Below are 18805 nucleotides of genomic sequence, written 5' to 3'. Positions count from 1 at the left end.
TAAGAAATAAAAATGCATAAAGGTTTCTGTTGCCTTAACATTATTTAAGAGGCTGCGGAATCCATTTAATTAATGAAGAGGTTTTTTTTAATCGTATTTGTGTTGGCAGTTTCTTTATGTTGGCTGGAGCATAAAGATTAAAATACAGCGCCTGTCAGATAGCTGGTATAGGCGCACCAATAAAGGACTACCCATTGCAGTTTCGCATAGGCATTTCAATTGGCTTTCCAGTAGAGAACAGCGAGCGACAACTGCACTGTGGAACACACCCCAGTTCGGTAATGCCTCCTTCGGATAAGGAGTTTCAATCTTCCCCGTCTGCATTTCCGTGACTTTCGCGATGGTGAAAAAATCCGCCAACGGCGGAGTCTATCCACCCGAAGGCGGGGAGAAAAAAGTCGGCTTTGTTGGACTGGACCCAGGCGCAGCCGAGACCAGCAGAGACGGAGCGCTCCTCATAGCGGGTTCGGAGACCACTAAGCGGGCCAGCATCTTATGCAGACCCAGACAAGGAGGGAGAGCCAATAAGAGAAATGCCGGCTATCGCAAACTACAGAATTTCCTCTACAATGCTTTGGAGAGACCGAGAGGCTGGGCGTTCATATACCACGCTTATGTGTGAGTACGAGACCGTGTTCATCCCATATTTAAACCATGATTCCACGCAGCTGACGCCTGTGCGGACATTAATGTGGGGGAATCATGAATGAAGTGATGCAGTCATTAACCGCGCACAGTGGTGAAAGTTTGACGTGCTGTTGACCAGTCGACGTGCCCATCTGCTTTGCCGCATATAGCCCCTTTTAGATGTGATAAGTGTAGGGCGGAATATATTGCCTAAAGGATATATCTCCAACCATTAAAAAGTTGCTATTTCTAAGAGTATTTGTGTTTGAAGATCGCATTTTTTTTATTTGCGTAGAGTACCTTTGTCGAATGACGTTATCAGACCCTCAAATAATTGTGAAAAGGTCGTATAACGGCTATGAAGTGGTTAATCTGGGTAGATTTTGAAGCCACTGTGTATTTCAGACTTGTTATCGCCACCTGAGGGGTAACATAGCCCATATGAAATACGCTTGGTGTTTCAGCACTTGGTCAGCTCCCGTGCTGCGCTGTCGCACACGGTACTCCATGCGTATGCTTTTAGTCACACACACCCTATGCCTTGTCTCTGTTAGATCAGCGCGCTCTTACGCACTGATCATCCCTGAACCGACACCTTCTCCCATAAAAAAATCAGGAGCCCTCAAAATTACTTTAGATTACCAGGAGCAGCAATTGAAAAGAAAAGGGGAGCTCGGCTTTTACACCCGATCTAACAGTATTGCTGTCGCAAAGGTGCCCCACGCCCCCTACCCCCCGACAAACTGCAATGGATTTTACGGTTACCGCACTGCCAGGTTTACTTGCCAAAACATCACATTTGGGTGAATTTAGAAAGTATTTTACAACTTTTAGACAGGTCACATTTCACATTGATTGTTTGTTTGTATCTTTTGTAGTCCTGTTGTTGTCCTAGATCCAAAAGTGTAATTTAAAAACAGATTTTTGTTTCAAATGCTGAGTATAAATGTTTGGATTGTAACTGTTGTATTAGGCTTGAACAGTCATTCCACTGTCCCACTGAATACGCTTGTTGAGTTCAGCAGCTGAATGAGATGTGGTTGATAATAATGACACAATGGCTTTGAGGGTTGTCTCAGCATCTCAGATTCAGTATAAACTTACTTTGTGGCATTATGTGTGCATCATACAGTACTGCATATTGTGTTATGTTAAATGTTTTTGTTTTTCATCCAAATCTCACCTGAGATATGTTCTGCTGAAGGCATAGTCACATGTTTAAAGTGCTAGAGTGAAACTCTTGCAGCAGCAGCAGCAGCAAATGCAACCAAGCGTGCAGACCCATTTATGGACAGAGTGGAGAGGAGAGCACAGACATGGAGAGATCATGTCAGTGTTGCTTGTGTACTTTTCAATTATTCCAGACAGGTGGTCATTGAAAGCCACTGGACACTGACTGCAGCCCATACAGACACGCTGCTAATTGCACTGAACCTGATCGTAATTGCTTCCTGTTCGCTCAAAGTCACAATGACTGGGCTTGAGAGCTTCTTACACTATGCCTCCATTTCTGCCATGTACTTTAGATAAATAATTTATATAGAACACTCAGCCCCCATCTTAATCTCCGCAGGCTTGTCTCCCTTCCAGAGATGCATGTACTGTAGAGTGTAGAGTGCAGCGTACCTACCCTTTCTCCATCTCTCTCTCTCTCTCTCTCGATCTCTCTCTTTCCTGACACTTTCTCCACTGACTCTTACACCCCCTCTATCTTTTCTGTACGCCCTCCTCCTCCTATTCTAGCAGGCTCTAAATACTGTTATGCACTGACAGAAATCCAACTTTCACTCCCCTCTCCTAGTGTTGGGGTGTTACTGCATTTTACTGCAATCTGCTATGGTCAGCTCCTGCTGATGGCTGCCATACATGAAGTAATAACCTACCAGTAGTCCTGAGGCCCTGTGTGTGTGTTTTTGTGTGTGTGTGTGTGTGTGTGTGTGTGTGTGTGTGTGTGTGTGTGTGTTAGTGTTCGATTGGAAGCAAATACACAAGATCAATACACATAGTCCCAGACACTCCATTTTTTGTCCCAGGAGAGATGAGGCCACACCCGTACTGGAAATGAAACATTATCTATTAAGCATCACAAAACTTCTGTTTTTCTTTCTGTCTTCATTTAGCCCAATCACATGGTTGCAGCTGAGGATGGGACATTGGAATAGCCCCCAACCCCCAGTTTTGCCCTTGCCATACTTACAAACCTATAGAAGCAGAAAGACATTACATCCATCAGAGGCACAGGTGTGCCATGTAATCTGTGTTGGAATCAAATACAAAACAATACAGACATGGAGCAGGTGTGCTAACAAGCTAAAAGCTATCCCTGCTAATGTCATCACCATCATCACATCTTGATCGACTGGGAGTGATGTTTACAGTACACAGTGCACACTATAACCCACTGGCCTACACTTGCCGCCCTAAACTTCGCTCACAGTTTGGGTCACGGTACATTACTACTGTAACCTGCATGACATGAGATACAAATCCAGGACCACAGACTTATGGTCTACTGTCACTGGTGTGTCCCGAGAGTTAGGTTACACAGCAAGCCACTGAGCAGGCTGATGTGCATCTCTTTGCATGGCTCCTCAGGTCAGAAGTCAGGGATGGTCAGAAAGCCGTTGCTGAGCTGGTGGAATCATCAGGAAATCAATGGACCCTGATGAGCTACTGATGCACTGGTACCCAATTTTGGGTTCCGAAGTCTTTTTCTCCTTCTCAGCTGTCCAGACTAACAGACCCATTTTTATCTGTCTTGAAAAGCCGGAGCTCTCAGCTTTTATAAGAGAAAGTGTCAGCTCGATGGGGAAGGCGCAGGAGAGCACAGTGAGATGTCATGGTACTTGATTGTGCAATAGGGACCAATGGCAATGCCCATGTATCATAAGATACACTCACAACAATATACAATTTCCCACAACTTTTGTTGCCTATTTTTTTCAATTTTGCTAATTTGTTCCAGCACTACTAACATGCTATATTTTGTACTTTGTGCAACATTTATCCAAGAGGGTTTAGTTAGTATACAAAATGTGTCTGTTTTCTTTCTATTCTTTGGTTTCTGAACTATGAGCTGCAAACAGACAACTGGCATTTGGATATTCATCTCCATACCTCCTCATTTGGATATTCATCTCCATACTCCCTCATTTCATTCCTTTCAGCTCAAACACATTTGTATGTTTGCCAGAGTCTTCCCCTAACTGCTGATGCAAAGTCCTCAACATTTGGCTCCCTATGCTTTTTTTGATTAAAATCCTTTTTTTGGTGGGACGAGACAGGTGCCTGTGATTCTGGAGGTTGCCACAATGTCCCTATAAATTCCCCTTTGAGAAAACTCCCCAACGTATTTAGTGTGCTTTCGCTTGTAGGTCCAGAGTGAGAAACGCACGGCATCTTTTTGGCACCTGCATTATTTTAGGCTCTATATCTATTGACGTCTAAACTAGGTTGGGCGGTATCGGTTGCTATCTAAATTGGATTTATCCCCCATGCTACTGCATTTCCCCTCAATGCAGCACATGCCTGACAGAAAGGTTGTTGAGTGGCTTTCATTCCTGGGATCCATTAGTCATAGCCATGAGATGTACTATACAAGAGCCATGGTAGGATGGACCTTAAATCATAAACTGAAGTAGACATTAACCTGTGTGTCATTCATTCTGATTCATACTGTACACTGAACTGTCAAATCTAGTTTGCTTTAACAGTTTGCCCAGTTGCAGTAATAGTTTTTATTTCATGCCCTGCATGATTCAACATTTTAGGTTGGATTGGTAATAAGATTAGGTCTACAGGTAATACGTTTACTGTAGGTTTACAGCTTCTTGGAACTATTTGTCGAAATTGTCTAATTTTTGAGTTCGGGATAGAGATTCAACCATCAAAAACCATTGCATTTGATGAAGGAGAAGACAGATTTTTGTGACATAATGCAAAGCTTGGAAGATTATCTACGCTGGTACAAATGCCCTAAAATAGATTGCACTTATACCCATTCATATTATTTATAAAACAGACCTGTTAGCGACTACTGTTAATTAACTGTACTGTAATTATTGGACCAGGCACATCTTTTTTGCCTTTTCTTAGTTTTTTTTTAGCAACATCACATGTATTTTACACAGTTATCTTTTTACTGTTGCATGTTTTATGTAGTTTCACAATATTATTATCAACAATATCATCAAAGGACTCCAGTCAGCATGCTAGCAAGCTTTTATAGGAGCCAACTATACTGTTGTTGGTATTTTTGTATACCTTTTAGTATGGCCAGTTAAAACAAAACTCCCTACTGTTGCCTTAATGGAAAACAAGAGATTAGCTTCTTAGTGTTTTTTCATATTTAGTGGAATAAGACGTGCTGTTTCATAATAAGAATCTGCAGCATAATTACCATCAGTGATCAGGCTACAGGAGATTGATGTGCTTTATGTCTGCTGTTTGAACAGACTTGATTAACATAAAGAAGAATTCCACCTTTTCATAGAAAATGTATTGGCTGTTTTTATGTATTTGTGTATTTATTTATGTATTTTACTAGGCAGAAAATAGAAAATATTCCACCCCAAGACAGACCACACTGTACACGTTTGCAGCTCTACCTCAAGATCTGAGTTATTTTTTACTCAGACCTGACTAATGAAGCCTTCGGGTTCCCACACTCATTCCCAGGAGTGTTTAAAGTGTTAACTAAGGCAGTTCCAGAAAAGTTCCGGAGCTGCTGTGTGTTATGAGGTCAGTGAGGAAGCCTTGAGAGAAAAAAAAAGAATGTGAGAATGATCGATCAAGCACACGGCCAGCACGGGCATCTCTGGGCTCTACTGAAAACCACTGCACAGCAGCCTCGTCAGCACATCCAGCACGACTCACACAACTCAATTTGCGCGGAAATCTGAACTGGAAATCAGCACGAGATCACTTCTTACTCTCAATCCATGTACTCCAACAATCTGATGCAGCACTCTGCCCCACTTTATCTTTGAATTGATGTTTTCGATTTTTGGCAAAACCCACTGGAGACAGTTTCAAGGTGAATTTCAGAACTAAAAGTTATCTCATGGGGATGCTTGGCTTGAACTCAAAACCATTCCTTTGTCAGAGAAAATGGTAGCTGTTCTTTCTTGCTTGTGTGTGTGTGTGTGTGTGTGTGTGTGTGTGTGTGTGTGTGTGTGTGTGTGTGTGTTTTTAGAAGAGGCAGGAGGCCAAAGGACCAGGTCCTTTGGATAATATATGCAACCCAGCACTTCAAAGCATCAGCTGAAATTTGTGCCTCATAGTGGGGCTTGCAGGCCATCTCCATTAGGGCAGATTGGATTAGCTTGTGAGCAGCCCTCTCCTGTGGCTCCAGCTCTCACTTAAACCTTCACAGCCTTCCAACCTCTTCTCTAATCCCCTCGTTATGTAGTCCCAATACATTTTCACCTGCTTTTTTAACACAAACATGCACACATACACACATGCACACACACACACACACACAAGTTTGACTTTTTCAGTCTGTTCATTGCGTTCTGAGACCACATTTGGCTCATTATAGCTCTACCACAAACGCTACTACAACCCTTTTAAGTCAACTCCTGGTGATATGAAAATGTAAAAAATGTTAAAAAAAATAAAATACCTTGTGCATTAATGGAGCATTCCTGAACATTTTCCTCACGTTTGACCTTTGGTTTCATGCTTGTGTGAGCTGGACAGTTTCCATAAGGAAGACAAATACCTTGCTGAAGAGATGCTTAATCATGTTCCATTTACGGGTGCTGTTGAGAAAGTGCAGATGTGCACAAACTGAAGGCCACAAACTACTTAATCAATATAATCCACCTCTGCCAAAGCATTGGACAATTAAAGCAATGAACTGGTGTTACCTTTTCGTATGTGCAAACTGCAGCGGATTTCTTTATAATGTACCAACATGCAGTTCTCACAGAATGAAATAGCATAGCCAGTTATTGCTGCTTGAATTAATATTTTTTTCCTAGGTGAGGTATTTGTAATTCATTCATAAACCAAAATCTTTCCTGACTTTGGTTAACAAGCTTGCCAACAGCAGATAACTCAGTTGATATTCTCAACGCAGACTCATATGCCAGCTCATAGCACAACATGCCAGGAGATCTCTCAGTGCTCTTTAATCATCTGGCCTATAGCCCGACCCGTCTCGTAGCAGCAGTGTTTATGTCCGAGTAGTTTCTGGCCCACTGAGGCTCCTTGAGCTGCCCTGCCCCTGTCACCCCCTGCGGCTGCCCACAGGACTCCCTGGTGGCTCGCCAACTCTGGACCCGGCCTGACCCGTGAGGAGTACAGCAGGTCGCCAACAAAGCAGGGGGATGATTGGAGTTGGACGAGGTGTTATAAGTCAAGGAAAAATACACAAACAGATGGAGGCCATAAGAAAGGCTGAGAGAGGCAAAGAGGAGAGAAATAGATGATGATGATGAGGAAGGTGACCGGGAGAGAGAACTATGCAAGGAGCAAAGGGAAATCAAGTGTTGGGTTTAAATGGAGATGACAGGAGCGGAGGGAGGCGACAGGAGCCTGGGGGGGTGACAGAGTGACACGAGCAGATGGGGTAAGTGAATTTGGGGAGTTGTTTTGGAACCAGTTTAGAGGAGAGATGAATAATGGCTTCACAGGCTTCAGGGTTTTTGGCGGTAGGGATAAGCTGATATTTATCACTGTTGTTCTGAGCAGGGCTCCTGGGTGGGTTGAGCTGCTGTTGTGAGAGGGTAGAGGAGGACGATGTAGGGGGATCATTTGAGCTCAAGCTTCATGCTGCTGGGTCATTCCGTGTCAAATCACCCAGTGGCTGGCAGGTCACCCTCTCCCAAAAAATCTGAAAAAAAATCACAGGTGTTTGTAGACCAAACCTATGCATAAATCTTAAATAGTATATCTGTATCACTAATGGTTCCAAAACTACAGCCCTTTGAAGTTTCAAGTAATTTTAAGCATCGTGGTGAACAATCCTTTTTGTTCAACTTCCAACATTATTGGCTCTTTTGGTATTTCACACACATTAGTGAAACTATGTGAATAGAAGTACATTTTCCTGTTGAATTAAACAATCCAATCAAATCAGGTGTATCTTGTGTAATTCCCCCTCTGCAAAACTCTGAAAATGGCTATAAATTCATTATGTGAAAAAACATCACCACCTTTGAGGGCTTGTCATTCAAAAAGTATGTGACACAAATTCATCAGATTTTTTTCCCACTCATGTATGGATTATAAGGTCATGTCCATGCATTAACTTTGGTTGTTAACATTATCATATTGTCAGAGCATTTTTATTGGGCTTGATTTTCAAAAAGCCCGTTTTCATCTTCTCATTTCACCACGTGGACAGTTAACAGGATTTTTTTTAATTTTACCATATATCATTCTGTATGTGAGGATCATCTGCCCAAAATTTGGGCTTGTTGCTGAGTTTCTTCATTGAGATAAGATTTTTTACAAATATTGTCTATAAATCCACTGAATTTGTACTTTATCTGCAGTACCACTTTGCACCACATGTGGTGCTCTTTTCATACAATGGAAGTCAATGGAAGAGTAAGAGAGTCACTTGTTTGCTGCACATATCCAATCTAAACACACAGTTTATGGTTCATATGGTTCAAGTAAAAAGGAGTTTCTAAAATTCAGTGCATTGTCAGATGCAGAAAAATCAACACTAAAGATTTATCATCTTTTTACAAATGCCTCTTGGATCCACGAGTCCTCAAACCTTGTTATGAATACTTGTGATGGAAACACACATGGTCATCTTCATTAAGTGAAATACCTTGATGAACTGAATTTTAGAAACCCATTGTTTCTTGAATATGTTCCAACTTCTTTCCCAGATCACATGGAGACAAAGCACTGATCTCCATCTTGATGCTCTTTGTCTATGTAGGACTGCATCCCATGCATATGACGATGGATATAGACTTTGCCTAACCAGCTGGCTAGTAATTATTAAAGTACTCACATAGGCACTGATAGGTTGAAGCTGGTGTAGAAAACTCATTACAAAGATGGTAATTAAGCTAAATCCTCTTGCTGCATATATGATGACCAGTCAGTCTTATGTGTGTATAATTTACTTGATCAGTTTATTTTCTCTAAATAAGATTTATGTATGAGTAGTATGTTGTTCATGTTGCAATAATTATTTGGACCAATTCAACTATGAACCATAAACTGTGTGTTTAGATTGGATATGTGCAGCAAACAAGTGACTCTTATACTCTTCCATTGACTTCCATTGTATTAAAAGAGCACCACATGTGGTGCAAAGTGGTACTGCAGATCCAGTACAAATTCAGTGGATTTATAGACAATATTTGTAAAAAATCTTCTCAATGAAGAAACTCAGCAACAAGCCCAAATTTTGGGCAGATGATCCTCACATACAGAATGATATATGGTAAAATTAAAAAAAATCCTGTTAACTGTCCACGTGGTGAAATGAGAAGATGAAGAAAGGCTTTTTGAAAATCAAGCCCAATTTTTTAAAAATGCTCTGAAAATATGAAAATGATAACAACCAAAGTTAATGCATGGACAGGACCTTATAATACATATATGTGTAGGAAAAAAATCTGATTAATTTGTGTCACATACTTTTTGAATGAGAAGCCCTCAAAGGTGATGATGTCTTTTCACATTATGAATTTATAGCCATTTTCAGAGCTTTGCAGAGGGGAAAGTATACAAGATACGTCTGATCTGATTGGATTTTTTAATTCAACAGGAAAATGTACTTCTATTCACATAGTTTTAACTAATAGTGTGAAATACCAAAAGAGCCAATAATGCTGGAAGTTGAACAAAAAGGATTGTTCACCACAATGCTTAAAATGACTTGAAGTTTCAAAGGGCTGTATTTTTGCAACGATTAGTTATACAGATATACTATTTAAGATCTATGCATGGATTTGGTCTACAAACACCTGTGTTTTTTTTCAGATTTTTTCGGAGAGGGTCACCTGCCAAATTGCGCTGAAATTGGGTGATTTCACACGGAATGACCCTGCTCCAACGTCAGGGAGGTTTTTGAAATTTGAGCTTGTTTGACCGAACATAATTCCCGTTTAGGTTTGATTTAGGAATAACTATACACACAGAGAGACAGTTCAGATCTTGGGTTATACTGGCTTACGACAGGTTTGTTTCTGAAGGGTTGCAGTTGCGTTATTTTTTTGTCAAAAAATAACACTGTTTCATGAGTTCACCATTGACTTTTCCGGGGTTTTCATCTGAATTATTCATTCAATCTGACCTACAGTACAGTTTTTAGGTTGGCTTTCTTTTACAGAGGTTTGGAATGTTTTGTCCTTCAAAGAACTGTTTTATCAATTTTTCTACTTCTATGAGCAAGGCCATCGCTGTTAGAGATATAAGTCAAGTCAAGTCAAGTCACTTTTATTTATATAGCGCTTTTATATGCAAGTGCAACCCAAAGCGCTCACACACAAGACATTGACACAGAAGACAAAAGATACCGGACAGAGTGGCGTAGTCGCCAGCGTACCCGTGCGTGACACCAAGACATAAACAATTTAATAAATAATAAGATAACATTTTGAATAGTGATTATTTTTGTCTTTTCCTCATCTGGGGCCTATTGCACAAAACTAGGATAAGGGATTAAGCCGGGATATCTTGGTTATCCTGGCTCAATTTATCCGTGATCCAGTTGCACAAAAGCGGGATAGGGGGCAGCAGGATATGTTATGGTATAAGTTACCATGGCGATTTATTCTTTGGAGCTAGCCTGCTCCAGACCAGGCTAAATTCCAGGATCTATTTAATCTCATCCCTTATCTCAGTCAGCAGTCACCACAAACGGAAACCAATAATTATTCCACTGCCCACTACACATTGTTATCACATATACCTAGACCCATTGTCATTATTTAAACGTTTGTGATCATTAATTAACTTTTACATACTCGCCATTCCCGACCTGTCATGCGACAATGTGACATCACGGGAGTGCCTAACCATAGACCTCTGAAGTTTGCCTACAAAAAAGATCCAAAACGGCCATCTTTGCCCATATAAGGAGATCCGGTTGTTAATTGAAGCTAACTACCTATGGCAAATTGCATTGCAAGTTAGCTCTGGAGTAGCAAACATCTAAGTGTGCCGCCTTCACTTACCGGAGATCACAGTATCCACTCGAAGGCAGAGGACAAAAGTGTGTTCAGGAAAACGTCTGCATTTCAGACTTTTTCATCCCCACGAGACTTTAACAGGTGCGATTATTCAAAATCCCCATGTTATTTTCCCATAGGAAAAATCGCCAGATACCGGATGTCAAAGATGGCAGCTTTTTTGTAGGCGAACTTCAGAGGTCTATTTCGCACGTGGTGGTCGCGGAACTAGTTGCAATATTCTCCTAAACAGAGGTGTTGCTGTTTGTTGCTGTTGTGAAAAGGCTATCGCTACCTACTTCACACCGTAGAAGAAGCAATGAAGCCGCTAGTTGCCATGGTGAATCAGTGAATCTGTGATCGGTGGTGGGGTCTATTTGAAGGAGCCGTGAGCGCGCACTTATCCAGGATAGGTTTCACCTGGCTTGATGAATCCGTGTCTGCTCATCCTGGCTTGGTCTTTGTGCAACCAATTAAGCCTGTACGCTCTTGTTTTGGATTCATTGAGCGCAGCTCAGTAACTTATCCCGGATGTCTTAATTCTGCTTTTGTGCAACGGACCCCTGGCCTCTAGCCTATATGCAGTGCATTAACATTCCTGATTGATGACAGCATTCCTGATTGACATCAACATTTCATTTCTGTGCAGGTTTCAAGCCTAAGTGACAGCAAGTCACCAGACTGAACTCTTTGGTGTAAAAGCAGCCCTTTGGGGAAATATTCAGACCCTTTCAAGTTTTCCACACTTTGTTACAGCTATTTCAGACTCATCTTGAAATGGATTCAATTCGGGGTTTTTTTTCTCATCAATCTACACACAATACTCCAAATCAGATGTTTGGAGTGTTTTGTAAATTTAGAAAAAAATAAAAGTCTGAAATATTCCATTTACATAGTATTCAGACCCTTTGTTATGACACTTGCAATTGAGCTCTGGTGCATCCTACTTCTATCAATGGTCCTTGAGATGCTTCTACAACTTGATTAGAGTCTATCTGTGCCTCAATTAATTCATTGGCCATTATTAGGACAGGCAGACATCTCTCTATATAAGGTCTCACAGTTGATGGTGTATGAGTTGCCCAGTGCTCTCCGTTCCTGTGGTAGTTTTGGGTCATTTAAGAGGGGTCTAAAGACATTCCTATTCAACATGTGCTTAGTTGTTTAAGCGCTTATGTGTTATGGTTTGTATAATATTGTTTTATTTTCATTAGGCTGTTAATTAATTTGACATTATTGTTTATTCTTGATATTCTCCTTATGTAGTCTTACCATGTCATTGTTTTTATATTATTGATTAAATGGACAATATTGTTTTTATTGCCTTTCCCCTCATTTTCATTGCTTATTTTTATTAGGCTATTGATTGAATTGATATTGTTGATATTATTACTATTCTTCTTATTAAATTTGACCAACATTCTAATCAATTTTAAATATTGTTGTTTTGTATTTATGTGTCGCTTTGGACAAAGGCATCTGCCAAATCCATAACCATGTCAGAGTGAAAACCAAGCCACAAGGTCGAGACAATGTCCGTAGATCTGCAAGACAGGGTTGTGTGAAGACTGTATATAAAGAGATGTCTACCTCTCTTAATAATGGCCAATTAATTAATTCAAGCACAGGTGAATCAAGTTGTAGAAGCATCTCAAAGACCATTGAAGTAGGATGCACCAGGGATCAATTGCAAGTGTCATAACAAAGAGTCTGAATACTTATGTAAATTGACATTTTCAGACTTTTATTTTTTATAAATGTACAAAACACTCCAAACACCTGATCTTTTGTGGAGTGTTGGAGTATTGTGTGTAGATTGATGAGAAAAAAAAAAGAACTGAATCCATTTTAAGATGAGCCTGAAACATAACAAAATGTGGAAAACTTGAAAGGTCTGAATACTTTCCGGTTGCACTGTATGTCCATAGACTCACATACCCAATGATACCCATGTTATCAGTGGTAATGAATCAATAACCATCTGGTAATGCCTACATTCATGGGTTGCCATACGTTGTACTTATGTAAAGTATAATTGCAATGTAGTGTGCTTGGAGTAGTATGGACGAATGTTGAAGAATGCATCTGTATGCCTTCGTTTCAGATTTGTGCTGGTATTCTCCTGTCTTGTGCTCTCCGTGTTTGCCACGATCAAGGAATTCAAGAAGAGCTCAGAGAGTGCCTTATACATTCTGGTATGTACAATCTATAGGATGTGAGCTTGGATTGTGTGCGTTTGTATTGTGTATTTCATTAGTGAGTTAGACTGGACCTCTGTCCTACTGTTATGTCCCCTGCTAGGGGTCAGGGAACTATAACAAAACTAAATAAAGCAAGGGCAAAACACGGCAGACAACGGTGGATAAACTTGAAAATAATCAATAATTTATTATAATTAAACTAGAACATAAATTAAGGCAAAAATCTATATTCTAAACAAATAACAAGTGAAGGCCAGAAGGCCAAAAACGAAGCCGCCCAATTTCCAGGCCTCTCTCCCAGACTCTCACTCTGAGAGGGACTGGAGACCTGGGCGAAAGCGGAAAACGGAGAACAAAGCGTAGCGTGGCGAGGCAGCGGTGGCGTTCTGCGAGGAACCAAAAAAACGAGCCGGCCTCAGGAGTGACGTCAATCAACACCTTATATAGGGCTGGTTCAGCAATTAAGCCCCCTGCTGGAGTGTCTGAAAAATACAGAGACAGCAGGAACACAAACAGCTAGGGACGTAACACTACTTTTACAACAGGTATATATAATACAAGACTTGATGAGTTAGCAAATATGGATTATGTGTCTTGTTGCAATATCTAAATTATGCATGCTTTACATTGTTGTCAACATTTGTCTTAATGTATTCCAAATGATACCAGTGTGCAGGACACCCAAAGATGTTTTGTCTTAGCAATTCTTTACTCAGGGAGAGATCTCCTCAACCACAAGAAGTATACGTATTGTAGGCTAATTAAATCAATAGCCACTGCATCCATGCCTCTGCATTTGTAAGTGTCATCTGAGCTACAGTATTTCAGGGACCAAACAGTCGACAGTATGGATTTGTTGACGTTCAGGTAGGAAAGGAAATCTGTTCTCACAGTTCAAATGGGAAAGCATACATGCCTCAGTCACTTGCACGGAGTTTGTAAGCAAATTAATGTATCTAATTTTATTTAAAGATATCCTATTGAAGTTTTTGTACCTTAATATTACAGCTTCAATGTTATTTTGATGTTAAACTAACTTGTAATAGAGAGAATTATGTGCCTTCCCAACCATAGCCTACCCACCTATGGAGAACCAGCTTTGCAACTTCGCTCTGTCCCGACCCAGAGAATCATATGAATTGTTTTATACCAATTGTGGAATATTTGTATGAAGTTGTAATATTATCTTGTCAAATACTCTGCAACTGTAGGGGAGCCCAGTAGCGCACAAAAAAACAAAACTGCATTGGATACCTTTAAGTTACCAAGATGGTGTACATTTTACCAAGCATATCTAGTCCTTTAGAATGAATCCTGTTAACATGACATCTTTTAACATTTTGACATATTTTTGGTACACTAAACGTTGATGCTCTCAGCTTTAGAAATACGTTTTTATGTATGTAGGATAATATCCATATTCTGTGGTTAAAGAGGGTGAATCACAGAAATGAACTGTGTAATACGTACAGTGTCAGCATCTTTACATAGGACATTGACGGTTAGTGTCCAGTCAAGTTTGACTGTACTTACTGTGCCAGAGTTTGTGCACTAGCGTTGTGTCTTCTGACTGCAGGAAATCGTGACCATCGTGGTGTTTGGAGTGGAGTATATTGTGAGGATTTGGGCGGCAGGCTGCTGTTGCCGCTACAGAGGATGGAGAGGCCGGCTCAAGTTTGCCCGCAAGCCCTTCTGTATCATCGGTAGGAGTGCTGGCCACTTCACACTGTTACCATGCTCTTCCTGTTATGTGGTTCTTTTTATTTCCTCTTGTCTTTATGCCCTCTTTCTCTTCCTCCCTCTCTCGCTCACTCTATCTCTCACACACTGTCATGTCTCCCTCTCCTCTCTTCCCTACAAAATCTTTCAGTTTTGACAGTTTGCGTAGTTCTACTTTTTAAATGGTACATTAACTAAATACTGGAATCAGACACTAAGTCTATCATACTAAGGTATTCAATTTAAACAACGTATGTACTTTTTGCTTAGAAATGAATTCATATCACGTATCATAACAAGTTCAGTATGTAAGATAACAGACATAAAGGCCCAAAGATGCTCTGTCATTGACGTTGGATTCGAGTGCTGGAGGCTGTTTGACAGTGTTCCATCATCAATCAGCTGTTTGCCAATCAGGTCTGCCTCACATTGGCAAAGCCAAGTCAGCTTTGCCAATCAGGACTGTTTCACATCAGCAGAAAGATGTGATTTCATTAATTGGTAAAGGAAGCAACAAGAACTATTACTTGCTGCAAATCTTCTGCAAAGCATAGAAGAATGTATCTGCTATGCTATGGTATCATAATAATGCACTGGTGAGAATGTGTATCTCAAACATGCACTTGGCATATTAATAGGTGTTGGAATTCTACTCAAGAGTCGTGTGTGTGTGTATATGTGTATGTGTGTGTGTGTATGTGTGCGTGTGTGTTGGCTACTGTGCTCCCATGTAGACATGATGGTGCTGATTGCATCCGTGTCAGTGCTAGCAGCCGGCTCGCAGGGGAATGTTTTCGCCACCTCTGCCATCAGGAGTCTGCGCTTTCTGCAGATCCTGCGCATGCTCCGAATGGACCGTCGCGGCGGTACCTGGAAACTTCTGGGATCTGTGGTCTATGCACACAGCAAGGTAATGCTGTTGCACTGTGTGGGCAAACACACTGTATGTGTCTGTATTCCAACAAAAAAAACTAACGCAGCAACAACACATGCCCAAAGCCAAGCACAAACTGCACTTTGAAATAGCATGCTCATACTGACATGGTGTAATACTTCTGTTCAAGAGAAGAATTAAACGCAGCTATTGAAACAGCTAAATACATCATCTGAGCGTTAGATATTCTAAAATGAAATGATTCCGCTCTTGGACATTTTCTCTCTTGTTCCTCCCCATCTCTGCAGGAGCTCATTACTGCCTGGTACATCGGCTTCCTGTGTCTCATCTTGGCGTCCTTCTTGGTGTACTCAGTGGAGAAGGATGACAACGAGATGTTTGAGACATATGCTGATGCGCTGTGGTGGGGCATGGTAAGTAATTCCCTCCACAGCAGGCCTCTGACTGGAAGGGAAGGGAGGCTCCATCTCCCATCAGCGCACATTAAAAGAACTAGGTTAGACTGGAGGCGCCTACTATCTCCTATAGCCTCAGAGGGGTTACAAAATACAGTATGTTTGTCTTGAAATAAATGTTGAATTTAATTTCTCTTTTTGTGTAGCACATCTTACTCCCATAAAGCAAGTACGAAGGCAACAGGCAAATCTCCTTTTTAACACTGGGTAAAACTCAGCTCAACTGTGAATCTCATTTGTCTGAGTAAACCCAGGATAAGGGTCATTAGCTGGAGATGAGAAGAAGAGGCCAGGCCTCTCAAGATACAGCTGTTTCTGACATTGTTTCGAGTATATTGATTTAGCCAGACCAAGACCAGAGAACCATCAGTCACTTTAGAACTCATTCAAAATGTATTGCGAATCTCTCCATCACAGATCACCTTGACGACGATAGGCTATGGTGATAAGTTTCCAATAACATGGAATGGGCGACTCATCGCTGCAGCCTTCAGCATGATTGGTGTGGCTTTCTTTGCACTTCCTGCTGTAAGTTGTGCAAAAGGTTGAATAAATGAATAGCAATTTGCAAAAATGAAGGACATTTTGTGTACTGAACACTTTGTATGTGAACAGATGGTATAAGGGCTGTTTTTGAGGGACTTCTCTTGCCCTCTGTTTCTCTCTCTCTCTTTGGCCATGCATCTGTCAGGGTATTCTTGGCTCTGGCTTTGCTCTGAAGGTACAGGAGCAACACAGACAGAAGCATTTTGAGAAACGTCGAAATCCAGCGGCAGGCCTGATTCAGGTAGGCTTGACCAGAAATATCAAACTAGGACATTCTAGCATTAGCTTAACTAACTGCTTGCATGGTATGCTATTGCAACATTCAACATTTACGTAAGCATCATTTCTTTACTTAGGTGTTGACAGTTTTGGCTTTATTTTTTTTTTTACTAGAGTGCCTGGAGATTTTATGCAACTAATTTAACTCGAACAGACCTTTTCGCAACATGGGACTTCTATGAGCAGAATGTATCAGTTCCAATGTACAGGTAATAGAGTGGACGCCCTCCTCCTCCACACCTTCTTGCATCTGCAGGCTCACTTTCAGCATTTGTAATGGACTTCTATTAGTGTAGATTTAATCATATAGGAAATCAGTTTCATGGATTTGTGATCAAGTTTACTATTTCCATTAGTATTTCCATTAGTATTACTGTAAGAGAACATTGCCTCCCTAGATTCTCATCTGAGAGAGAGTTTGAGTGTACATTATCAGTTTATGAGAGAAGTGTGATGGACTTGGTTTGTTTCTCCACATGTTTTTAACCAACAGCCCCCGCGTATAAAGTGCACTCAGGAATCTGAAAGCAGTTATGAGTTAATGTATTTACTTACATGTATGTATTACATTTTATATAGGCCACAATGATGTAACCCAGAGACAAGCATTCTGGGAGTGGACATAGACTAGGTGTAAGAGTGGGGTGCTGATTAGGTTAGGATGTGTGTTGCTTTAGAGGCCTATAGGATGCTGACTTTCTTGACCTTGTCTCCTCCAACCACATCAAGGCTCATCCCTCCAATCAATCAGCTGGACCTACTACGAAGTCTGAAGGGAAAGACTGGGTTCAGGTTTGAATGAATATCCTTTCAGAGAAATGTTTTCTCACAAATATTGCTGGTGGTTCAGTTCAATTCACTTGGCTTAAAGGATAAAACTCCTTTTCTATTCTATGACCTCCAGCATTTTTGAAGTATAAACTTCAGTTAGTACGGTTAATCCGCTTCCTCTGAGGGTTTTAAGTAGTCTTTTCATTCTCAAGGTTCTTTAATGTCAATTCTAATATTACTTTAGTTATAAATCATATGTAATCTGTAATCAATCAATAACTAGCTGCCAATTGTCGTTTTAGCTTGTTAAATTACAGGGACACAGGTAACTCTGACTATCTTCGATTTTCTTTTCTGTGGTTGCCTCATAGGAAGGACGCCCAGCCAGCAGAATCTTCTCCAAGGTCAGTATATCTCTGGTTGTTTGCATCTTTCTTAGAGACTACTACACCAATATATCTGTCTGAAGTGACTTGCTATGCAGTAAGGAATGCAACAGAAGGAAACTCCTAATAAAGGAGCCATCTTCATATAAAGTACCGGTATTGAATGACTATGATGCCACTTTGACCAGACATAAAGCCATGATAGCTGCATAGCCGTTTGCTAGTATCAGCACAGAGTACTTTAAGTGCACGGCTAAATGCAAACAAATAAGCACAAATATATAGCCAATATTTCTTTTATGTATTTCATATACTGTTACATATGTATTCTTTATAATAAGCATGGTAGGTGGTTGCTGACTGATTATACCTGCTTTGGACTAAGGCAGCATTGTATCCAGACAGAAGACCAGAGACAGCAGCCATTAAACATCATTAAAACCCTTCTCCTTTACTACAGTTGAGAAAAGGCACTGTAATGAACACAAATGACACACAAACAAAACACTGACTCAAGATACAGAAGCCTTCTTCAGTTTAATGTAATTACAAAGAACAATACTTAGATATACTGAGATTGTAAGACCATGATAGGTCATTAAACCACCTATCTCTGAATGTTAGCAGGTGCCCATGACACAAGCCTATATTTATCGGATAATTCAATAACTGTACTACAGTTATAGAATAAGCACAAAAAGAAATTGGCTAACAAGCAACTCCGGTCTATTTATAATATGGAGCACACTACCACTGGATGGGTTGTTATCATCCA

At 40.6% G+C, this 18805-nt stretch overlaps 1 protein-coding gene across 1 annotated transcript; it reads left to right on the top strand.

The window, feature by feature from the left end:
- The first annotated feature begins 340 nt into the window (after positions 1 to 340).
- On the top strand, positions 341 to 17086 carry kcnq2a (potassium voltage-gated channel, KQT-like subfamily, member 2a). Its single transcript, XM_076275778.1, has 8 exons — positions 341 to 618; positions 12883 to 12973; positions 14556 to 14682; positions 15433 to 15608; positions 15881 to 16006; positions 16466 to 16576; positions 16740 to 16835; positions 16988 to 17086. Exons 1-8 carry the CDS (start codon positions 341 to 343, stop codon positions 17084 to 17086), a joined length of 1104 nt encoding a protein of 367 aa, XP_076131893.1.
- Positions 17087 to 18805: the final 1719 nt, after the last annotated feature.

This window comes from Alosa pseudoharengus, unplaced genomic scaffold (genome assembly GCF_046254945.1).
Source record: "Alosa pseudoharengus isolate Yale_2024_CS ecotype anadromous, Long Island Sound unplaced genomic scaffold, YU_APseudo_1.1 YU_APseudo_1.1_scf_9, whole genome shotgun sequence".
In the NCBI taxonomy this organism is placed as follows: Eukaryota; Metazoa; Chordata; class Actinopteri; order Clupeiformes; family Clupeidae; genus Alosa; species Alosa pseudoharengus.
The sequence above is the reverse complement of the archived record's forward strand: the minus strand, read 5'-3'. Positions and strand labels throughout refer to the sequence as shown.

Bases quoted from the DNA above. Each gene is read 5' to 3' on its own strand.
- kcnq2a (XM_076275778.1), top strand. From the start codon at position 341: ATGGTGAAAAAATCCGCCAACGGCGGAGTCTATCCACCCGAAGGCGGG. The intron at 619-12,882 runs GTGAGTACGAGA...CCTTCGTTTCAG, and splicing joins TTCATATACCACGCTTATGT to ATTTGTGCTGGTATTCTCCT. The intron at 16,577-16,739 runs GTAAGTTGTGCA...TGCATCTGTCAG, and splicing joins CTTTCTTTGCACTTCCTGCT to GGTATTCTTGGCTCTGGCTT.